We start from the raw sequence: 23,116 nt of genomic DNA, 5'->3' as shown, positions 1-23,116 counted from the left end.
GCATAGTATCTTCACCCTGTTTGGTTTCCCCAGCTACGTGCACAGCGACAGGGGTTCGTCCTTCATGAGCGACGAGCAGCATCAGTACCTGCTCGACAAGGGCATTGCCTCGAGCAGGACTACCAGCTACAACCCCAGGGGGAACGGGCAGGTGGAGAGGGAGAATGTGACGGTCTGTAAGACCGTCCTACTGACCCTCCAGTCCAGGAATCTCCCGATCTCCCACTGGCAAGAAGTCCTCCCAGACGCGCTCCACGCTATTAGGTCCCTCTTGTGTACCGCCACCAATCAGACCCCGCACGAGCGGCTCTTAATTTTACCCAGGGGCACTACCACGGGGGCTTCGCTCCCGGCATGGTTGAAGACACCGGGCCCAGTGCTCCTCAGGAAGCATGTCAGGGCACACAAAACTGACCCACTCATAGAAAAAGTGCTTCTACTACACTCGAACCCCCAATACGCCTTCATAGGGTACACTGACAGCCGTCAGGACACTGTATCCCTCCGGGACCTAGCGCCTGCAGGATCGAATCCCACCACTGCCACCGCCGAGGTACCCCTCACACTACACCCCACCCAACTCGCAGCGCCCCACGCTCCCGCGCCTACCAGTTCGCTACACATGTTCCGCGCACCCACACCCGCAAGCTTCCAGCGCCCCAAGTCCCCAGTCGAACCAGACGGGTACGAAGCTCGGACAGAATCACCCCCGAAGCCCGCCATCGTACCCCAACCGACCGTGATCATCCGGCCACCAGAAGGGGCTGCAACCCCGGTGCTTCGCCGATCACAACGGACAACTCGACCACTGGACAGGCTCAATCTGTAAACCATCACCCCCGCCGGACTTGATTTTTTTTACAGGGGGTGAATGTGGTGAATTATAAATACTAATAATCCACACTGTATTGTACAACATGTGTTGAGCCTGTATATTGTACTAGATCATGTGTAGTTGCGCAGCTCTACCCATAGGGGGAGATGAGGAGGTTGTACTGGGCTCCACCCATGGCTCCACCCATGGCTCCTCCCCTAACCAGAAGTATAAAGGTTGATGCTGAGAGCCTGCCTGCCAGTTCATCTGGAGTTCATCTCGTCACAGGCAGGCTCTGTTGTAAGACGATTAAAACCACTGTTCGCTTCTAACCACGTGTCGCCTGAATTGATGGTCTCATCAGCTCCTCAGTTTATGCTGGAGTCTGACTCCTGTCTCCCTGCTGACAGCGAGTCACACCCATCCTCTGAATCAAACTTGGTTTGTGCTCAAGTCTCAGGCGTGAGACTCAAAACCACGTCTTTCTGAAGTGAGAATATCAACACTGACCAACAGCTGGCAGAAGGCACCCTTCCATGTTAGAGTCCAATCTATAAATGATGTGACCGACTTTGTTCATCAGTTCATTCAGTGCAACTTCCCTGTATGGCAATTTTTAAAAAAGCCTAAAAATTGAAACACAAAGTACATTTAAATATCTTTTCTGAAAAAAGAAACTTTTCGACTTCGACTTATCAGGACAGAAGCACAGATACCAAATCTCAAGAGTGGCACAGTGGTGCAGTAGTTATCACTGCTGCCTTGCAGCACCAGGGACCCAGGTTCGATTCCAGGCTTGGGTGACTGTGTAGAGTCTGCATGTGCTTCCCGTGTCTGCGTGGGTTTCCTCCGGGTGCTCCAGTTTCCTCTCACAGTCCAAAGATGTGCAGGTTTGGTGAATTGTCCATGCTAAATTGCCCCTTAGTGTCCAAAGATGTGTAGGTTAGGTGGGGGTTACGGGGGGTGCTCTTTCAAAGGGTCGGTGCTGACTTGCTGGCCTCCATCTGCACTGCAGAGGTTCTATGGAGCAACAATTGAGATTAAATTGGAAATTGTTGCTCCCTTTGAAAGTTGGTATTCTTGGGTGGGATTCTCCCCTACCCGGCGGGGCGGGGGGTCCCAGCGGGACGGAGTATCGTGAACCACTCCGGGGTCGGCCCGCCCCAAAGGTGCGGAACCCTCCGGAACCCTCCGCACCTTCAGGGGCTAGGCCAGCTCTGGAGTGGTTTGCAACCCATCGGCCGGCGAGTGGCCGCGCATGCGCGGGAGCGTCAGCGGCTGCTGATGTCATCCCCACGCATGCGCAGGGGGGTTTCACCAGATCGCCCCGGACCCCGGAGCCCGCCCATGTCGCCAGGTCCCGCTGGTAAGGGACCTAGTCTGATCTACTTCAGCGGGACTGGCAAAGAACCAGCGGGACTTTGGCCCATCATGGGTCGGAGAATCGCCGGGGGGGGGGGGGGGGGGGGGGGGGCTGCGAGCGGCTGCCGACCGGCGCGGCGCAATTCCCGCCCCCGCCGAATTTCCAGTGCTGGAGAATTCGGCGGACAGCGGGGGTGGGATTCACGCTCCCCCCCCCCCCCCCCCCCCCCCGGCGATTCTCTGACCAGGCGGGGGGGGGGTCGGAGACCCTTGCGTCTGTCCTGACGACAGTTTGTCTCTTTCGTTTCATCAATACTGGAGTCCTGTAGCGGCAAATGAGTATAAAATATTTTTCTTGACACGCTGACTTTCTGTAAATAACTAATACCACTTCTGTGATGTTGAACTGCAGGATGGACGACATTCAACTCTGTAAAGATATCATGGATCTAAAGCAGGAGCTCCAGAGATTAGTATCAATTCCAGGTAATTCCACACTTTAAACCTCCAACAGTATTTCCTTCAATACTTTGGTTTTCATTATAGTTGATTTTAGTTTTCCTTTAACTTCTGTACAACTATAAAAGATTGCTAACTTGCAATGAATGGTGAGTCAAGAGTCCCTGTAACATATTTATCTTCAGCTGCTGGATTTGCATGCATATTCTGAGTTATTGGCAGGTATCTAGATGGGACTGGTCGCTGGTCTGTAAACGATAGTACACTATTATAAAATGCCAAGGTATTTTCAGATGGGGTTGCAAAAGCAATTTACACCAAGGCAACACTTCTAGCACCAGTGGAGGACAACTTAGTTGAGGAAATTATTGATTTTGATCTGTTCCCCTGGAATATGACACCCCTGCCCAGTGAGATGTGAGGTGAGGCAGTGCACAAAGTGTTGATGCAGTGACATGTGAGGTGTGGAAGAAAATATTTGATGTCCCTGTGGGCTGTTTGTTTGCTAAGTTATTTGCTCAGCCTTATAGCTCTCCTCACTCACACCCAGTATCCCAATTGTCCCGGGAAATTAACATGTTGTAATATTTGAGCAGCAGTGGGCAAAAAACAATTGAGGATTATATTATCCGTTGTGGGATTTTGGTAGGAAGTGAGGTCCATTCCCTGAACCTTCTGCTCCCATAAGTGTCTGCACCTGTCTGGTGTCCCATCTGACCCTCCTTCACCAAGAATAATTCAAAACTATATACCCAAATACAAGAAAAATCCATCCAATCAGGCATCTGCTACACTACTCTGCAATCCTCCCAACCATGGGACCAGCAAGTTCTGTGTCCAGGCCTTCTGCACCCAACCTGTTCTTTAGCTGTGGCAACGAGCGTACCCTGTGCTTGTTTACTTGTCCCATGACCATAGTGCAACCCAGGATCTCGATGACATGTTACCACGGCCTCTTCGAGGTAACATTCTGTTCCCCAATCCCTACAGAGGAGAAATAAGGCTATTTAAAGCAAATATGATTTCATTCCTTTCAAGAACTATGAACTAGCTACTGTTAAACGGCAGTCAAGCGAAGCTTAATACTGGAAATTAGTTGGTGGCATATCAATTGGTCAGGTACTGTTCGATTCCCACTGAGTTAATCAGATAAAGCTGAGGCAGCTCTGAGTATCGCATGTCCTTGTCCCCTAATCGAATAAAACAAGTGACATTTTGCCAAACATTGAGCCACTCGTGAGCACCAGCACTTGCATCAACAGCAAGTTGAAGGCAGGGGCTCCCTGAGGAAAGCTTAGCTTCATTTTACCCTTATGTGGCCTGATCCCTCAAAGGTCCATACAGGTGAGGGTGCCATGCTACAACACACACCCAGAGGAAATAACTCCTGACGTTTTGAAGCAAATGAAAGAGGTTTGATTGTTTCTCTTTTAAAAGGGGGTGACTTACAATTGCTTGGATTTATCTTTAATTGAATGCCTAATTTGTCTTGTCAGCAGCTGTAACTTGCTGTGTCACAGAGCAGTTATGTAGCAACGCCAATCATGTCCTCTTTCTCTCTCTCTGCTCTCATTCTGAATTTTGGATTGTTTTAGTTGGAGGGGTTTATTCTCATCCAGCATTCGAGAATTCCAATTCCTTATCCGCACCTGGTGGTGTCCGAAGACAGACTTTTGTCTGTTTACATACGTTGCAATTCCCGGAACAGGTCGCTAGTCCGTCCCACAGCGTACGGGACCAATGTAAATGTTCACCTTTTCCAATGGTTGAAGAAAAAATTCCTCTCTGCCCATAATAAAGTCATGATGTGGAGATGCTGCCGTTGGACTGGGGTGGGCACAGTAAGAAATCTTACAACACCAGGTTAAAGTCCAACAGGTTTGCTTCAAATCACTAGCTTTTGGAGCGCAGCTCCTTCCGTTGTCGTATAACAATCTATATTGACTATTTATTAGTCTCAGCCTCCAGCCGTACCAGCCTCCCCGGACAGGCCCCGGAATGTGGCGACTAGGGGCTTTTCACAGTAACTTCATTGAAGCCTACTCGTGACAATAAGCGATTTTCATTTTCATTTTCATTATTAAAGTAAAGCAAAGACAAATACACACAAACTGAACAACTCTTCGACAATTATGGTATATAAATTACTAAACACACAGTTTATGTAAACTGTGCTCCAAAATATATCTACGATCCCTGAACTCCTTAAGACTTCACCATTTCCCCAACCAAATTTAATAAATCTCTAAGTTAAACCCAGCTTATAGTTACCACCCAATACAGGGATGATACTTAAATCTAGGAAATGTCTTGACCTAGTCCAGCAAAGATATTTAAACTGCCTTTACAAAGGTTTTCTGCACTGCCTTCTGGTCTGCCTTGACTCAAAGACTTTGAGGCTGTTGGAGGTAAAACGTGGCCTTCGGGCTTGGTGGCTGGAAACTGGCTTGTTTGCTTCTGTCTGCTCAGTGTTAATTGGCCTGTCCTGTCTCTGAGGGTCTGGCCAATTATACCTTTGGTCCACTTTGATTTTGCTTTCTGTGTGTATGTCTGCCCCAATCAAATTCCCTGACTCTAGACATCATATGTATACATCAGTGATTATCCCAATCGTCTAGGTAAACTGTTTCTTCTCAGATCTGATCACACCTAATTCTTATTTAAAATGTCTTCTAATCTCGTTACTGGGACAAACGCATCTCATCCAGCCTTTTGAATACTGGCTACTGCTGTCTCCAGGCAGATTTCTACCTGTCGCTGGGCACGTCACATCCCATTATGTTTTATTAAATTTGTTTTACTGCAGTTGCTAGGAAAATTCATGACAATTCATGTACAAGTTGCACCAGTTGATGGGACATTCCCAGTAGTATTGCTGTTTCTTTTTCTTTTTAAAAAAAGTCCAGCATCTGTATGAATGTTATTAAATTGTGGGCTTTTTCACTAAACTGCTCTTTTAAAAAAAATGTTTTTATTCCCCATTTTCACATTTTCCTTCAAAATTTACACCCCACCCACAGACAGTAAACGGTAACAAATACAAAATCAATCCCCTTAACATTAACAACGATCCCATCCTCCCGCCACCCCAAACAACGGCCCACCTGTCAATATATCCATCCAATAAAACAAACCCTCCCACGGTGGAAACAAAAAGCAAAGGAGAAAAAGAAAAAGGAGTCTGGGACCGTCCATGGTCACCATAGAGTCCACCTCCCCCCACAAACTCCACACTCAACGCCCATCCAACCTCTGAAAGAGTGCCGTACATGATACCCACGAGTTGTAAACACCCCCCCCCCCCTCTCCAACTCCTCCCCTCCACTGCCTCTTGTAAAACTCCTTCCCCCAACCTCGGTTCCTTCCCCCCAACTTTCCACCCCGGCTGGACCACTTGGACCCTGTTCTGCCAGGCTACGTTGGCCATAGCCCCTCCCCCCAACTCACTCCCGTTCACTGGCCGGCTTAAACCAGCCAGCGTGGAGGCCCCCGCCTGGGTCCCTTTCCCCCTTGCCCAGCCCTAGGAAAGCCCAGAAATCCCCTTTCAGCACACAAACCTCGCATATCCACCTACACCCCAAAGAGCCCTCACTTCGAGTGAGAGTCCCATCACTTCCCTTTTCCAAATATATACAACATTCGCTCCTTTAGCCCATACACCCGCATGCAGTGAAACAAAAAGAAAATACAGTCATGAGGTTCCATCGGCACATGACCATTTCTCAATTTCTAAGTTCTGCCACAGTCTGCCTTCGCAAACTCCTCCGCTGCTTCCGCCATCCCAAAATAAAAGTCCTTGAGCTTGTAGGTCACCCTCAGCTTCGCTGGATATACAATGCCGCACTGCACCTTGCTAATGAACAGTGCCCTCTTCACCGGGTTGAAAGCAGCCCGCCTCCTCGCCAGCTCCACCATAAAGTCCTGGTATATGCGTATACCAGCTCCAGCCCACTGCACCACCCGCTTCTGCTTAGCCCAGCACAGGACTTTCTCCTTTACACTGTACCTACGGAAGCACAGAGTCACTACCCTTGGCGGCTCACTCGCCTTTGGTACAGGCCTCCATGACCGATGAGCCCGATCCAGTTCATATCGGGAGGGATCCTCCCCCTCCCCCAATAGTTTCGCCAGCATCGCGGCAAAATACTCAGTCGGCCTCGGTCCTTCCACTCCTTCGGGCAGCCCCACAATCCTCAAATTCTGTCACCTGGATCGGTTTTCCAGGTCTTCTATTTTGCCTCGCAGATCCTTGTTAATCTCCATCACCTTCCGCATCTCCTTCCCCATCGAGGTAAGTTGATCACCGTGCTGCAGTAATGTCTCCTCCACTTCCTTCAGTGCCTCCCCTTGCTTCCGCACCTCCGCCACTGCGCTCGCCACCGCCGTCGTCACCGGGGAAATCGGCTCCTCCACCAGCACTTTCAAAACTGCCCCATCTCCTTCCTCGTTGTCTCCATGTATTTTGTAAACTGCCTTTCGAATTCCGCAGCCATCACCTTAGTTATTTCTTCAGCCGTAAGCAATGCGGCCTCCCCTGGTGCTCCAGCCGCCATTTTCCTTGGTGACCCCGCGGTGACGTTTCCACTCCCCGACGGACCTTCAGCTGTTTTTTTTACGGCCGTTTTTTTGCTCACCCTCGACATTTTTCTTTACTGTGCCTCCTCTGTGCCTTCACTGTGCCTTCACTGTGCATTCACTGTGCCTCCTCTGCCTTCTCCCTGCTTTTGCCGTCTCCGTGGACCTTGGGACCGGGCTTAAAGCCCCGACAATGCCGTTCCCGAATGGGAGCCCTCCATTGTGCGGCTGCCTCCTGCCCGCCGTCACCGGAAGTCCGCACTAAGCTGCTGTTGTAGTTTATTTGTAGCGGGGATATGAGCAGGAACTCAGTGTTCTGACTTCGATGTTGGGCAGGATGCTGGGCCTTGTCCAGTGTGGGACTTTGCCTGCTGGGCATTACCGGTTGCGCATTCCTTTGGTTCCTCGTCTATCTTGTTTTTTCGTTCTTAACTTACTCCTCGTTGCTGGCCTCGAACAGGTTTTGGAACTGGCCGACGAACTGCCCCCAAGTATCCAGGAAGCCTTCCTCTGACCCTCGGATGGCGACCTTAATCTTCTCCAGGTGGAGAAATTCCGAGAGGTCAGTGAGCCAGTCTGCAGCTTTGGGCGGTGCTGCCGATCGCCAGCCGAGCAGGATTCTCCGGCGTGCGATTAGGGAAATGAAAGCGAGGGTGTTGGCCCCCTTCCCCATGTGTAACTAGCTGCTCCATACCCCGAAGATTGCCACTATTGGGCATGGCTTCACCCTCACCCCCACAAACTTGGATATTGCCTCGATGAAGGCTGTCCAGAACCCAGCAAGCTTGGGGCAAGCCCAAAACATGTGGGTGTGGTTGGCCGGGACCCTCTGACACCGCTCACATTTATTCTCCACCTCCGGGAAGAACTTGCTCATTCGGGTTCTGTACAGGTGCGCTCTGTGCACCACTTTGAGCTGCATTAGGCTTAGCCTTGCGCAGGAGGAGGTGGAGCGCACCCTGCTCAGTGCTTCGCTCCAGAGTCCCCATCCTGCCTCTGTCCCCAGTTCTTCCTCCCATTTCTGCTGGTCTCGTCCAGTGGTGCTCGAGCTCTGTCCAGTAACTGTCCGTATTTTCCCACATAGTCCCCTGTCCGAGGAAAGCAGAGTTGACTCCTGGAAGCACAGTGCCAAGTTCCTGCTCTGCCCCTCTCCAGAAGGGCCATTGTTGATGTAGAAAATCACACTGCCCGCGAATGGCACGTCGCCGAGAAACACTTGGCTGGGGGAATGGAGAATCCTTCCCAAAGCATCTTTGGTCGGTTATTCATTAAACCCGTAAAATCCAACCGTACACTAGGTCTAACCTATGGAGCTCCAGGACAGCATTAACAATGGGACAATTTGCTTTTGCGAAGAGATTGAAAGAGAATGGGAAAGTTGGGCGCGATTCTCCGCTCCCCATGCGGCGTGGGAGAATCGCGGGAGGGCCCCCCAACAAAATTCACGCCCCCCTGGCGCCCCCCGCGATTCTCTTCCCCCCCCCAACTCGGAAGAATCGGCGCTCGCCGTTTTTCACGGCGAACGGCGATTCTCCGACCCGGATGGGCCGAGCGGCCTGCCGTTCGCGACTGTTTCACGGCGGCGGCAACCACACCTGGTCGCTGCTGTTGTGAAACGGGTGAGATGCCCGTTTGGGGCCCGTGGGGGGAGTACAGGGGAAAGAGCACCACGACTGTGCTCGGGAGGGGGCAGGCCCGCGATTGGTGCCCACCGATCGTTGGGCCGGCGTCTCAATCGGACGCACTATTTCCCCTCCGCCGCCCCGTAAGATCAAGCCGCCACGTCTTGCGGGGCGGCTGAGGGGAAAGACGGCCACCGCGCATGCGCGGGTTCGAGCTGTCAGCGTCGTGACGTCAGCCGCGCATGCGCGGGTTGGAGCCGGCCAACCTGTACATGCGCGGCTGACGCCATTAGGCGCGCCGGCCGCGTCATTCCCGGCGCGACACCCCGCGGCCGAGATTTACGGAGCGCCGCTCCCAGCCCCGTCAGGAGGGGAGAATAGGGGGTGAGGAGCGGCCTCCGAGGCCGTCGTGAAACTCGGCCGAGCTTCATGACGGCCCTCCCGATTTTTCCCGGGAGCGGAGAATTCCGCCCCATATTTTGCTGGAAGTCTTCAATCAATTCAATATAATGGGGAAGACCACATTGGTTAGAATCAGAGTTGGTAACGTAGCGTATCATTACGTCTTCACTCTGAAGGTAAGATAAAGTCACCAGGGTCCCAGATGACCTCAGGCTGCTTTCCCCTTTGAGGGGGAGAGCTGACTGGTGGTGATTTAATCTGAGGGTCACCACACCTCAGGTGCAGGTCTGAAGAATTTGAAATGTGCCAAACATTTAAACTCCTTGCAGACAAACATGACAACTTTACATTATTAAAAATGTAGTAATAGTTTGAATCTTGTTCTGTAAAGGACAAGGTAAAAGTGTACTAAAGCCCTCATTCTGCACATGAAACAAAATAGGTACCATAGTGACAAAATTGTGATACTTGAATGAGATTCTTAATTTTTTAATTTTTTAAAATAATTTTTATTAAGATTTTCACAAAACATAAACAACAAAACAATATTAACAAAACAGCCATGGTAAAAACCCAAGAACAACACCCACCCAACTACAAAAGCAACTACAAAAACAAAAAAGAAGCAAACAACAAAAAAGAAAGAGATAATACCCGCCACATCCAACAAACCCATGTACACAATTCTCCTCCCCCCCCCCCCCCCCCCCCCCCCCCCCGCCCCGGGTTGCTGCTGCTGCCGGCCTATTTCCCTACCGTTCCGCCAGGAAGTCCAGGAAAGGCTCCCACCGCCTAAAGAACCCTTGTACTGATCCCCTCAGGGCAAATTTCACCCTCTCCAATTTGATGAACCCCGCCATATCATTGATCCAGGCCTCCACGCTTGGGGGCCTCGCATCCTTCCATTGAAGCAAAATCCTCCGCCGGGCTACTAGGGACGCAAAGGCCAGTACACCGGCCTCTTTCCCCTCCTGCACTCCCGGCTCCACTGCAACCACAAAAATTGCGACTCCCCAGCCTGGCTTGACCATGGATCCCACCACCCTCGACACCGTCCCTGCTACCCCCTTCCAAAACTCCCCCAGTGCTGGGCACGCCAGAACATATGGGCATGACTCGCTGGGCTCCCCGAGCACCTAGCACACCTGTATTCACCCCCGAAAAACCTACTCATCCTCGTCCCAGTCATGTGGGCCCTATGCAGCACCTTGAACTGTATGAGGCTAAGCCTCGCACAGGAAGAGGAGGAATTCACTCTCTCCAGGGCATCCGCCCACGTCCCCTCCTCAATCTCCTCACCCAGCTCCTCTTCCCATTTACCCTTCAGCTCCTCCACCGAGGCCTCGTCTACCTCCTGCATTACCCGGTATATGTCCGAAATCCTCCCTCCTCCAACCCACACCCTCGAGAGCACCCTGTCCCATACCCCACGTGGGGGCAACAAGGGGAACCCCTCCACCTACCGCCCTAACCTGCATGTACCGAAACATGTTCCCCGGGGGGAGCCCAAACTTCCCCTCTAACTCACCCAAGCTCGCGAACCTCCCATCCACAAACAGGTCCATCAACCTCCTAACCCCTACCCTGTGCCAGCCCAGAAATCCGCCATCAATGCTCCCTGGGACAAACCGGTGGTTCCCCCGTAGCGGGGCCTCCATCGAGCCCCCCACTTCTCCCCTCTGTCGTCTCCATTGACCCCAGATTTTGAGGGTAGCCGCCACCACCGGGCTCGTGGTATACCTCATTGGAGGGAGTGGCATTGGCACCGTTACCAGCGCCTCCAAGCTCGTGCCCACACAGGACGCCATCTCCATCCTCTTCCATGCTGCCCCTTCCCCGTCCATTACCCACTTACTCACCATCGCTGCGCTGGCAGCCCAATAGTACCCACAGAGGTTGGGCAGCGCCAGCCCCCCCCCCATCCCTGCCCCGCTCCAAGAACACCCTTCTCACCCTCAGAGTCCCATGTGCCCACACAAATCCCGTAATACTCCTGTTCAGTCTCCTAAAAAAGGCCTTTGGGATAAGGATTGGAAGGCACTGGAACAGAAACAAAAACCTCAGGAGCACCGTCATCTTAACGGACTGCACCCTCCCCGCCAGTGACAGCGGTAACATATCCCACCTCTTAAACTCCTCCTCCATCTGCTCCACCAACCTTGTGAGGTTGAGCTTGTGCAGGGCCCCCCAGCTCCCCGCCACCTGAACCCCTAGGTACCTGAAGCTCTTCCCTGCCTGCTTCAGTGGGAGCCTACCAATCCCCTCCTCTTGATCCCCCGGGTGCACCACGAACAACTCGCTCTTGCCCAGGTTCAGCTTATACCCAGAGAAGCCCCCAAATTCGCTGAGAATCCTCATCACCTCCGGCATCCCCCCCACCGGGTCCGCCACATACAGCAACAGGTCGTCCGCATAAAGCGACACTCGATGCTCCTCCCCACCCCGCACCAGGCCCCTCCAGTTCCCTGACTCCCTCAATGCCATGGCCAGGGGCTCAATCGCCAACGCAGAGAGCAAGGGGGACAGGGGGCACCCCTGTCTCGTCCCCCGGTACAGCCGAAAGTACTCCGACCTCCTCCTATTCGTGGCTACACTCGCCATCGGGGCCTCGTAGAGCAGCCTCACCCACCGGATAAACCCCTCCCCAAACCCAAACCTTTCCAACACCTCCCACAGATACCCCCACTCAACCCTATCAAAGGCCTTCTCCGCATCTAATGCCACCACCTCCCCTTCCACAGCCGGCATCATAATAACGTTGAGGAGCCTTCGTATATTAGTATTCAACTGCCTTCCCTTCACAAACCCCGTCTGGTCCTCGTGAATGACCCCCGGCACACAATCCTCTATTCTTGTGGCTAAGATCTTTGCCAGCAGCTTTGTGTCTACATTTAGCAGCGACATCGGCCTATATGACCCACACTGCAGAGAGTTCTTGTCCCGCTTCGGGATCAAGGAAATCAGCGCCCGTGACATAGTTGGGGGCAAAGCCCCCCCTCCCTTCCCTCGTTAAAGGTCCGGACCAACAGGGGGCCCAACAGGTCCGCATACCTTTTATAAAATTCGGCCGGGAACCCATCCGGCCCCGGCGCCTTCCCCGACTGCATGCTCCCTATCTTTTTAACCAGCTCCTCCAGCTCAATCGGCGCCCCCAGTCCCTCCACCTGCCCCTCCTCCACCCTCGGAAATCGCAGCTTGTCCAAGAAGCGCCCCATTTCCCCCCCTCCACCGGGGGTTCCAACCGGTACAGTTCCCCATAAAAGTCCCTAAAGACCCCATTAACGTCTACCCCCCTCCGCACCACCTTCCCATCTCTATCCTTCACTCCCCCAATCTCCCTGGCTGCGTCCCGCTTTCGGAGCTGGTGTGCCAGCATCCTGCTCGCCTTCTCCCCGTATTCATACACCGCCCCCTGTGCTTTCCTCCACTGAGCTTCCGCCTTTCTGGTCGTCAGTAGGTCAAATCTGGCCTGAAGGCTACGCCTCTCCCCCAGCAATCCCTCCTCTGGAGCCTCCGCATATCTCCTATGCACCCTCACCATCTCCCCTACCAATCTCTCCCTCTCCCTCTGCTCCCCCCTCTCCCTATGGGTTCGGATGGAAATCAACTCCCCTCTAATCACCCGCCTTCAATTCCTCTCAGACCGTCCCCACTCGGACCTCCCCGTTATCGTTGGCCTCAAGGTACCTCTCAGTACACCCCCGAACCCTCCTGGCCACCTTCTCATCTGCCAGCAGCCCCACCTCCAAGCGCCAGAGCGGGCGCTGGTCCCTCTCCTCCCCCAGCTCGAGGTCGACCCAGTGCAGGGCATGGTCCGAAATGGCAATGGCGGAGTATTCAGCATCCTCCACCCTCAAAACCAACCCCCTGCTCAGGACAAAAAAATCAATCCTGGAATAGGCCTCATGCACGTGGGAGAAAAACTCCCTGGCCCTTGGCCTCGCAAACCTCCAGGAATCCACCCCTCCCATCTGATCCATAAACCCCCTCAACACCTTAGCCGCCGCTGGCCTCCTACCCGTCCGGGACTTGGATCAATCCAATGGGGGATCCAGCACCGTGTTGAAGTCCTCCCCCCCCCCCCCCCCCCCCCCCCCCCCCCCATGATCAGGCCCCTCACCTCCAGGTCCGGAATGCGGCCCAACATGCGCCGCATAAACCCCGCATCGTCCCAATTTGGGGCGTAAACATTCACCAACACCACCAGCTCCCCCTGCAGCTTACCACTCACCATCACATACCTCCCGCCACTGTCAGCCACCACCCTCAACGCCTCAAACGACACCCTCTTCCCCACCAGGATCGCCACCCCCCCTACTCTTCTCATCCAGCCCTGAATGAAAGACTTGGCCCACCCATCCCTTCCTAAGCCGAACCTGGTCCACCACTTTCAGGTGTGTCTCCTGGAGCATGGCCACATCCGCCTTCAGTCCCTTCAGGTGCGCAAATACCCGGGCCCGTTTGACCGGCCCATTCAGCCCCCTCACATTCCAGGTTATCAGCCGGCTCCCTGCCCCCCCTCTCCCCTGTCGATGAGCCATAACCCCCCCCCCGGGCGGGTTAGCTCCGTATTGCCGCCACCGGAAGTCGAGATTCTTAAATATAACTAGAAGTATGGCATTTCCTGCTTGTGTTTTTTCTGATTTCACCATTTACTCTGGAATATGGACAAATCACATCAAACATATAAATGTTTATAATACTAACATGCATTAAAGATAAATGGCAGGATTACCTTCCCTTCTAGACAGCTTAAAATTGATTTCTGAGGAAATCTCTCTATATTGATGGCAAATATTCAGCCTGGAGCCCAGTTACCAGTGGCGTACCGCAGGGATCAGTTCTGGGTCCTCTGCTGTTTGTGATTTTCATTATTGACTTGGATGAGGGAGTTGAAGGGTGAGTCAGTAAATTTGCAGACGATACGAAGATTGGTGGAGTTGTGGATAGTGAGGAGGGCTGTTGTCGCCTGCAAAGAGACATAGATAGGATGCAGAGCTGGGCTTAGAAGTGGCAGATGGAGTTTAACCCTGACAAGTGTGAGGTTGTCCATTTTGGACGGACAAATATGAATGCGGAATACAGGGTTAACGGTAGGGTTCTTGGCAATGTGGAGGAGCAGAGAGATCTTGGGGTCTATGTTCATAGATCTTTGAAAGTTGCCACTCAAATGGATAGAGCTGTGAAGAAGGCCTATGGTGTGCTAATGTTCATTAGCAGAGGGATTGAATTTAAGAGCCGTGAGGTGATGATGCAGCTGTACAAAACCTTGGTCAGGCCACATTTGGAGTACTGTGTGCAGTTCTGGTCGCCTCATTTTAGGAAGGATGTGGAAGCTTTGGAAAAGGTGTAAAGGAGATTTACCAGGATGTTGCCTGGAATGGAGAGTAGGCCTTTGAGGAAAGGTTGAGGGTGCTCGGCCTTTTCTCATTAGAACGGAGAAGGATGAGGGCCGACTTGATAGAGGTTTATAAGATGATCAGGGGAATAGATAGAGTAGACAGTCAGAGACTTTTTCCCCGGGTGGAACAAACCATTACAAGGGGACATAAATTTAAGGTGAATGGTGGAAGATATAGAGGGGATGTCAGAGGTAGGTTCTTTACCCAGAGAGTAGTGGGGGCATGGAATGCACTGCCTGTGGAAGTAGTTGAGTCGGAAACATTAGGGACCTTCAAGCGGCTATTGAATAAGTACATGGATTACGGTAGAATAATGGAGTGTAGATTAATTTGTTCTTAATCTAGGACAAAGTTCGGCACAATATCGTGGGCCGAAGGGCCTGTTCTGTGCTGTATTGTTCTATATTCTATGTTCTATGGTTGAGAAGGCGGGGCCTTCATGAATAAGGTTTTCACTCGTGTCCAGGAAGCGAGAAAGGCTAATGCCCAGCTTGATCTTTGACGTGTGGGATGGGATGAGAATCCAAGTGGAGTGTGGTAATCCAATGACATGGTCGACCTCAACTTCCAAAAGATTTTTTCGCAAAGTTGCACACAAGAGGCTGTTCATTAAACTCAAAGCTGTGGATGTTCAGGGTAACCATAAGAATTGATGGCAAACTTAAGAAGGATAACATATTCGTGATGTCAAACTGGGAGAGAGAGTATTAAGTGGGCTCATTCAGATGTCAGTGCTGATACCATTCACAAGCTCCATGCAAAGTGGTCAGTTTGACATTGATACGTGATAGGTTGATAGTAGAGGTAATAGAATTGGGAGATTCGGCTCAGAAATTACAGAATGATTCAGACATGATGTGTCAGTGGGCAGTGTAATAGGAGGTGGAATTAAATATAAATGAAACATAATGTGCTGCACAATATGAAGAAAAAGGAGATGTGACACATACTCCATGAATGGTGATGCTGTTGAAATGGTTGAAATTGAAAGGGACAGGGCAGCACGGTGGCCTAGTGGTTAGCACAACCGTCTCACGGCGCTGAGGCCCTAGGTTCGATCCCAGCTCTGGGTCACTGTCCGTGTGGAGTTTGCACATTCTCCCCGTGTCTGCGTGGGTTTCACCCCCACAACCCAAAAATGTGCAGAGTAGGTGGATTGGCCACGCTAAAAATTGCCCCTTAATTGGAAAAAATAATTGGGTAATCTAAATTTAAAAAAAAAAGAAATTGAAAGGGACTCGGGGAGCCTAAGTAAAGCCAATGTGGAAAGTCCAAACATCACACAGCAGCAATCAATAAAACTGGTTGGTGTTGAACTACAAAGTCAACTCGGTAGTTATATGAGTCAGAAGAGGTATTGACCAAACTTTATCATGTTGTAGTCAGACGACACCATGGATACAGCTAGAGTTCAGTTCTGGTCACCAGAAGAGTGATGTTTAAGTGCTGGAGGCAGTCCAGGAAGGATGCCCAAGTCTGAGCTTGGGTTTCTGCAAACTTGAGTTATGAGGAGAGACTTTTGCTTCTCAGCTTTGAAGAGATGCCTCAGAGATGATCTTATAGAAAATATCAGATTGTTCAGGCCACAAAGAAAGTTAACCTGGAATTGTTTTCCACTTATTTTTTGATGGGATGTGGGTGTCGCTGGATAGACCAGCATTTATTTCCCACCCCTAATTGCCCTTGAGAAGGTGGTGGTGAGCTGCCTTCTTGAACCGCTGCAGTTTCTGTGGTGTAGGCACAACCACAGTGCTGTTAGGGAGGGCGGTCCAGGATTTTGACCCAATGACAGTGAAGGAATGCCGATATATTTCCAAGTCAGGATGGCGTGTGGCCTGGGGGTAACTTACAGGTGGTGGTGTTCCCATGTATCTGCTACCCTTGACCTTCTAAGGTGGGAGAAATTGGAGATTGGATTGGATTTGTTTATTGTCACGTGTACCGAGGTACAGTCAAAAGTATTTTTCTGCGAGCAGCTCAACAGATCATTAAGTACATGGGAAGAAAAGGGAATGAAAGAAAATACATAATAGGGCAACACAAGGTATACAATGTAACTACATAAGCACTGGCATCAGATGAAGCATACAGGGCGCAATTCTCCGCACTCACGACGGTGCGGAGAATAGCGGGGATCGTAAATTTTTATGATCGGATGAAGCATACAGGATGTAGTGTTAATGAGGTCAGTCCATAAGAGGGTCATTTAGGAGTCTGGTGACAGTGGGGAAGAAGCTGTTTTTGAGTCTGTTAGTGCGTGTTCCCAGACTTCTGTATCTCCTGCCCGATGGAAGAAGTTAGAAGAGTGAGTAAGCCAGGTGGGAGGGGTCTTTGATTATGCTGCCCGCTTTCCCCAGGCAGCGGGAGGTGTAGATGGAGTCCATGGATGGGAGGCAGGTTCGTGAGATGGACTGGGCTGTGTTCACGACTCTCTGAAGTTTCTTGCGGTCCTTGGCCGAGCAGTTGCCATACCAGGCTGTGATGCAGCCCGATAGGATGCTGTCTATAGCGCATCTGTAAAAGTTTTGGAACGTATATCGTACATAGGGAAAGGAGAGACTGCAGAATTTAATGTGTTTTTTTAAATTTCGAGTACCCAATTATTTTTTTTCCAATTAAGGGGCCATTTAGCATGGCCACTCCACCTAGCCTGCACATCTTTGGGTTGTGGGGGTGAAACCCACATAGACACAGGGAGAATGTGCAAACAAAAGAGATTTGGAAGGTACTGTTGAAGCAGGGTTGGTGCGTTAATGTGGTGCATCTTTTCAATGGAGCAAATGATGGGGGTTATCCTCAATGTGAAGATGGGACTTTGGCTCCACAAAGATTACACAGTGGTTCTTTGTAACAATACTGTCATGGGCAGATGTATCTGTGACTGATTGGATGGTGAGTTACTTTATATTAAACCGGCAGTTGACCAACATAAACCTGTAAAAGTTAATTGTAGGAGGGATTTTAAGAACAGCTTCTTCCCTGCTGCCATCAGCCTTTTGAATGGACCTACCTCGTATTAAGTTGATCTTTTCTCTACACCCTAAATTTGACTGTAACATTACATTTTGTGGGCGGCATGTGGCGCAGTGGTTAGCACTGGGACTGCAGCGCTGAGGACTCGGATTCGAATCCCGGCCCCGGATCACTGTCCGTGTGGAGTTTGCACATTCTCCCCGTGTCTGCGTGGGTCTCGCCCCCACAACCCAAAGATATGCAGGGTAGGTGGATTGGACACACTAAATGGCCCCTTAATTGAAAAAAGAATAATTGGATACACTAAATTTAAAAATACACATTAATTCTGCAGTCTCTCCTTTCCCTATGTACGGTATACGTTGCATGCAAGAAACAATACTTTTCACTGTACAATAATGCATGTGACAATAATAAATCAAATCAAATTTCAGAGAAAAGCTATTCACAGGCAGAGTGATTGTGCAGTAAATAGCACAATGGTTAGTACTGTGGCTTCACAGCTCCAGATTTGATTCCCGGCTTGGGTCACTGTCTCTGTGGGTTTCCTCCGGGTGCCCCTGTTTACTCCCACAAGTCTCGAAAGACGTGCTATTAGGTAATTTGGACATTCTGAATTCTCCCTCTGTGTACCCAAACAGGCGCCAGAGTGTGGTGACTAGGGGATTTTCACAGTAACGTCATTGCCGTGTTAATGTAAGCCTGCTTGTGACAATAACGATTATTATTTATGTTTCCCAGGTAGCATAAAGACAACAGAAACTTTGAAATTATTTAAGAATGAAGAATAATATACTGGATGAATGTAATTGTCTCCCTAGATGGATGAATTTAGACGGACCAACTGACTGTCCTGATCTGTAAAGTGACTGCTACCTTGTGCTCAAAGCCCTGTGGTACTAAAAACTAAAAATGTTGCAAATATTGAACAGGTCAAGCAGCAACTGTGGAGAGAGGAAAACAGTGAAATAAGCCGGAATGTTAGGGGACTGTAATAGATTTTAACAGTTGTTGCCAGCCGGAGGGCTTTGGAAATTTCAAAAAGGTCATTTCAAAATTTGCTTTCTAAAGCAATAACGTTGCAACAGAAACTCATTATGTATCTGCGATGCTGCAATCCCTCATAGAAAATGGATAAATTATTGCACTGGAGAATATAACTTAGGAAACCTATATTGAATAAAAAGATACTGCAGATTTCCAGAGGTCTATTAAAACATTCCACTTCAATGATTCAGATACTTTAATCAATACGCAATGGTGGAAATGTTGAGCTGTTTACGTAAAAAATAAATTAATATCTAAAACAGGAATAAAAATAAAGGTCACCAATGTTGATGCAGCGATATCACAGTAGCAGGCCTTTGAATGAGTTTGAATAACATTCTTGTATGAGCCTTGTGCTTTAATCATTTTTTAATACATTATTGTGAATATGATTACATTTTCCCCTTGTTGTCTGGAGGCTCCTTTGAACCTAGTTCTTCCCATTCTCCGGGACCCGAGAATCGGTGTGATCGCGGAGTACGCCGCTTGGCTAGGGGCCCATTGGCAGCGATCCTGCGCTCCCAACCTGCTGAGTTCCCAACGGTGTACTGCCAGTCGGGATGTTGGTGTGGTGGCTGCGGACTCAGTCCACGGCCGCTCTGGTTGGGACGGGGGGGGGGGGGGGGGAATCGGACACCGGTGGGGGCCTTAAGGCAGCCGGGGGTTAGATCCGCGCAGTTAGATGATCAGGCGGGGCGGCGAGTCCAATTTTTCTGCCGCCTCCGCGGTCCAAGTCCGCCATGGAGCATGGCGAGGCTGCTGGAGGCCGCCGCAGTGCGAATGCACGGACTCCAAACCGAAAGTACGGGGGCCTGTATCTGCAGCTAAAGCTGCGAGAATTACTCCGGGTCCCTGCCAGCAGTCCCTGCAGGGCAGTGAATTAGCTGATCTTTTTTCCAGGCATCTCTGGAGTAAAACGCCAGCATTTATACGTCAGCGTGGGATCATACTCCCATTTTGGGAGAATCCAGCCCCAGAACTCTCTCTCTCTTTCTAAAAAGGTTGTGAGTTCTGTATTCCTGAAACTACAGAGGCCTGCATTAATCTACAATAAAAACATAGAACTGGAAGCAAAATCTGTAAAGGAGTAAGGTGCTGAAAACAAAGTTCTTTTTTCTCTTTTACTTAATTTTTTTTTAACCTCTTTCTTCCCCTCTGTGTTGGTCTGCCTTGTGTATGTGTGTAGGGTGGGGATGGGTGGTGGAAATTAAAGTGGGGAATTAGGATTAGATAAAAGTTAACCGGATTTCATTGTTGTTTTTGTTATACATGAACAGAAATTTGTGTTCATTACAAACCTGGTGACTATAATAATTGGGTAGTCAAGGGCCAAAGACTTTGAGTATTTTTCTCAGAATAGTTGGTTAATTAACTTGTTTTGCGACTTAGGGTCAAGTGGGGCTGGAATTGACCGACACTAGCCCAGGGTGTGGTAACACCATTTCCATTCAGGTGAATAGGTACAACAGATGTAATAATGAGTTCGCCAATTTCCCATCAGTGCAAACTAGCAAGTTAGCAAAACTTAATTTAAAAATTATTGGATGGGCTCTTCAGGGAAATAAACTTTCAAGGCTACAGAGATAGAATAGGGGAAGGTTACCCATTGGCTTGGTCTTCACACAGTGATGGACTTACACTGCTATGTGGAGCCCTGGAGAAAAACCATTAAAAAGGGATTTTTTTTTGGACAATTTCTTAGACCATTTCTCTTTGCCAGATACAAAAACATTGAAAATAGGAGAATGAACGGTTGTCTGGCTGACAGTCATACACCATCCTATTGGGTAATGAGTTTGCTTTCCCGTTGGTGTAGGAACACCGTACGTCACCGGGATGGATATGTTGGCCGAATAATAGCTGGAGCGTGAGGGGGTGAATCATGAGCTGAAACTTCCAGGAATACATTTAGTCACAGTTGGCAGACCTGGCCACTCCCAGTTACAGTCTATCACAGTCATCTAATAATAATCTTAGCTGAAAACAGATTTAATAATAATAATCTTTATTGTCACAAGTAGGCTTACATTAACACTGCAGTGAAGTTACTGTGAAAAGCCCCTAGTCACCACACTCCGGCGCCTGTTCGGGTACACTGAGGGAGAATTCAGAACGTCCAATTCACCTAACAGCACATCTTTCAGGACTTGTGAGAGGAAACCGGAGGACCCGGAGGAAACCCACACAGACACGGGGAGAACGTGCAGACTCTGCACAGACAAGCGTGAATCGAACCCAGGTTCCTGGCGCTGTGAAGAAACTGTGCTAACCACTGTGCTACCATGCATCTCCACTGAGAGAGCCTACCTGGAGCGCTGTTACACTTGACTATGATGTAAAAAGGGAAGCAGGGCAGCATGATGGCACAGTGGTTAGCATTGCTGGCTCACGGCACCGAGGTCCCAGTTTCAATCCTGGCTCTGGGTCACTGTCTGTGTAGAGATTGCACATTCTCCCCGTATTTACGTGGGTTTCGCCCCCACAACCCAAAGATGTGCTGGCTAGGTGGATTGCTAAATTGCCCCTTAATTGGAAAAAAATAATTGGATACTCAAAATTTCTCTTAATAAAATGGAGGGAAGATTTAACTTTTCAGGCTTATCCGTTTTGGAGAGGTAGTGGCGTAGTGGTATTGTCACTGGACTAGTGATCCAGAGACCCAGGTTAATGCTCAGTGGACACGGGTTCGATTCCCACCACGGAAGATGGTGGAATTTGAATTAAATTTGTTTTTTAAAAATCTGGATTAAAAGTCTAATGACGACCATGAAGCCATAGTTGATTGTTGTAAAAACCCATCTGATTCACTGATATCCTTGAGGGAAGGAAATCTGCCATCCTTACCTGATCTGGCCCACATGTGATCATGTCGTTGACTCTTAAATGCCCTCAGGGTTGGACAACAATTGCAGGTCCAGCCGACGACCCCCACATCGCATGAATGAATAAAGGAAAACAAATTCTTCCCCTGCTATTTTCAAAATGACAATCAATCACCAAAACAACTGCAAACAACCTGTAGATGAGGCAGTATTAAAACGACTGAAAACAGAAGGTCAATTTGTTGTCTGCTAGATATGGCGTTGTGCAGGTGGATTTGTCGCTTGTTTGTTTTGAGAATTTTACTTGACCCCTCGGGCAGAGTGTGGAGTGTTGGAAGGATTCGCTGGCTGGTTAACAACCTGATAGGTTGCATTGTAAACACTCCTTTCATGGCCATCTTCACGTCTTGGAGTTGGGCTTGACCCTGGAGCCTACTGGCAGGAATGCCAACTGAGCCATGGGACCTCCTTATTTGTGACTGATCAGAAAGCGAGTGAGAACACGCGTGGAGGAAATACCCTCAATCCCACTTTCCAAAGTGATGTCACCTCTGGGCCTTTGATTGAGGGCAGGAATACTGGCAGTGATCACCCACTCCACGTTTGGACCTTGGCTGATTTGGTTCAGAAAGCCCCAGCCACTGAGAGGCCAAGGAGGAGTTGCAGGTTCACAAGTGAAGTTTGATTCATTCTTTCGAGGACTATCAGACAATATAAAAGATCAGTTAAGCCACACAGTTCTGATCACCTCATTACAGAAAGGATGTAATTACTCAAGAGAGGGTACAGAGGAGATTTACGAGAATGTTGCCAGGTCTGGGAAATTTCAGAGTGAGGAATTGTAGCAACGGCAGAACAAATTTACCAACAGCTCACTTGATAATGTTTTTCTTCAGCGCTGCTGATGGGTCCTCCCTGCTGCTGACCTCATGATTAGCTGGGCAAGGTTAAGAGAGGGCATGAGCTGGAGAATTGAGGTCCAAAATGGCGCCCGCTGGCTTCGAACACGCGTTGTTGATTGATGTCATGATTTGTCTGCTCAGGGTGGGCATTCACAACATGTGCGCTAAAGCCTATCACAAGATGGCGTCTGGCTGACTCACCTCACAAGTGTGCACACCGCCACGGGTGCCATTTTGGAGCTCTGGGACCACTCAGCGCACCCAAAAAAATGTTATGCCCAAAATATTTTCCTGTCACATCTGTGCTCCTAATTATAAGAATTATAATTACCTCGGTACATTTCCTTTCCCACTGTGGTCAGCTCCTGATGATGTATGTGACTTCTGGATGTACTTGATTGTAAGTATATTTCTGGTCACCAATGCTTTGTGCATTGCCAGCTGCAGACTCCCTGATTGGCTGCAGGTGGCTCCTGAAACAGTCAAACAGACACAAATGCATAAGGGTAACTTCCAGCAAATACTTTAAAAGAATCAAAGTGGAGGAAGTATAAGAATTGGCTTGATGTGAAACTTTACTGCATTATGTTACGCAGGCATTGACCTTATTAAAATGCTTATGCGCCAAGCTACATGCAGCTGGAGGTGTAATTCAATCAACCTCTATCCCATATATCAGAGTTGTTTGTATGAGGCAAGAGGGAAAAATTATTTGACCAAACGTTCAACAACGTTT

At 49.7% G+C, this 23,116-nt stretch overlaps 1 protein-coding gene across 1 annotated transcript in view; it reads left to right on the top strand.

Annotated features, from left to right (window-relative positions):
- bmerb1 (bMERB domain containing 1) overlaps positions 1-23,116 on the top strand; it is a 104,303-nt gene that overhangs the window by 45,791 nt on the left and 35,396 nt on the right. The window contains exon 3 of the mRNA XM_038820742.1: positions 2,589-2,662. Within this exon, the coding sequence (XP_038676670.1) occupies positions 2,589-2,662 (74 nt within the window). The remainder of the gene's footprint in view (positions 1-2,588; positions 2,663-23,116) is intronic.

The sequence above is a fragment of the Scyliorhinus canicula genome, chromosome 15 (assembly GCF_902713615.1).
Source record: "Scyliorhinus canicula chromosome 15, sScyCan1.1, whole genome shotgun sequence".
Lineage (NCBI taxonomy): Eukaryota > Metazoa > Chordata > Chondrichthyes > Carcharhiniformes > Scyliorhinidae > Scyliorhinus > Scyliorhinus canicula.
Note: the sequence above shows the minus strand (reverse complement) of the source record. Positions and strands in the feature narration are given on the sequence as shown.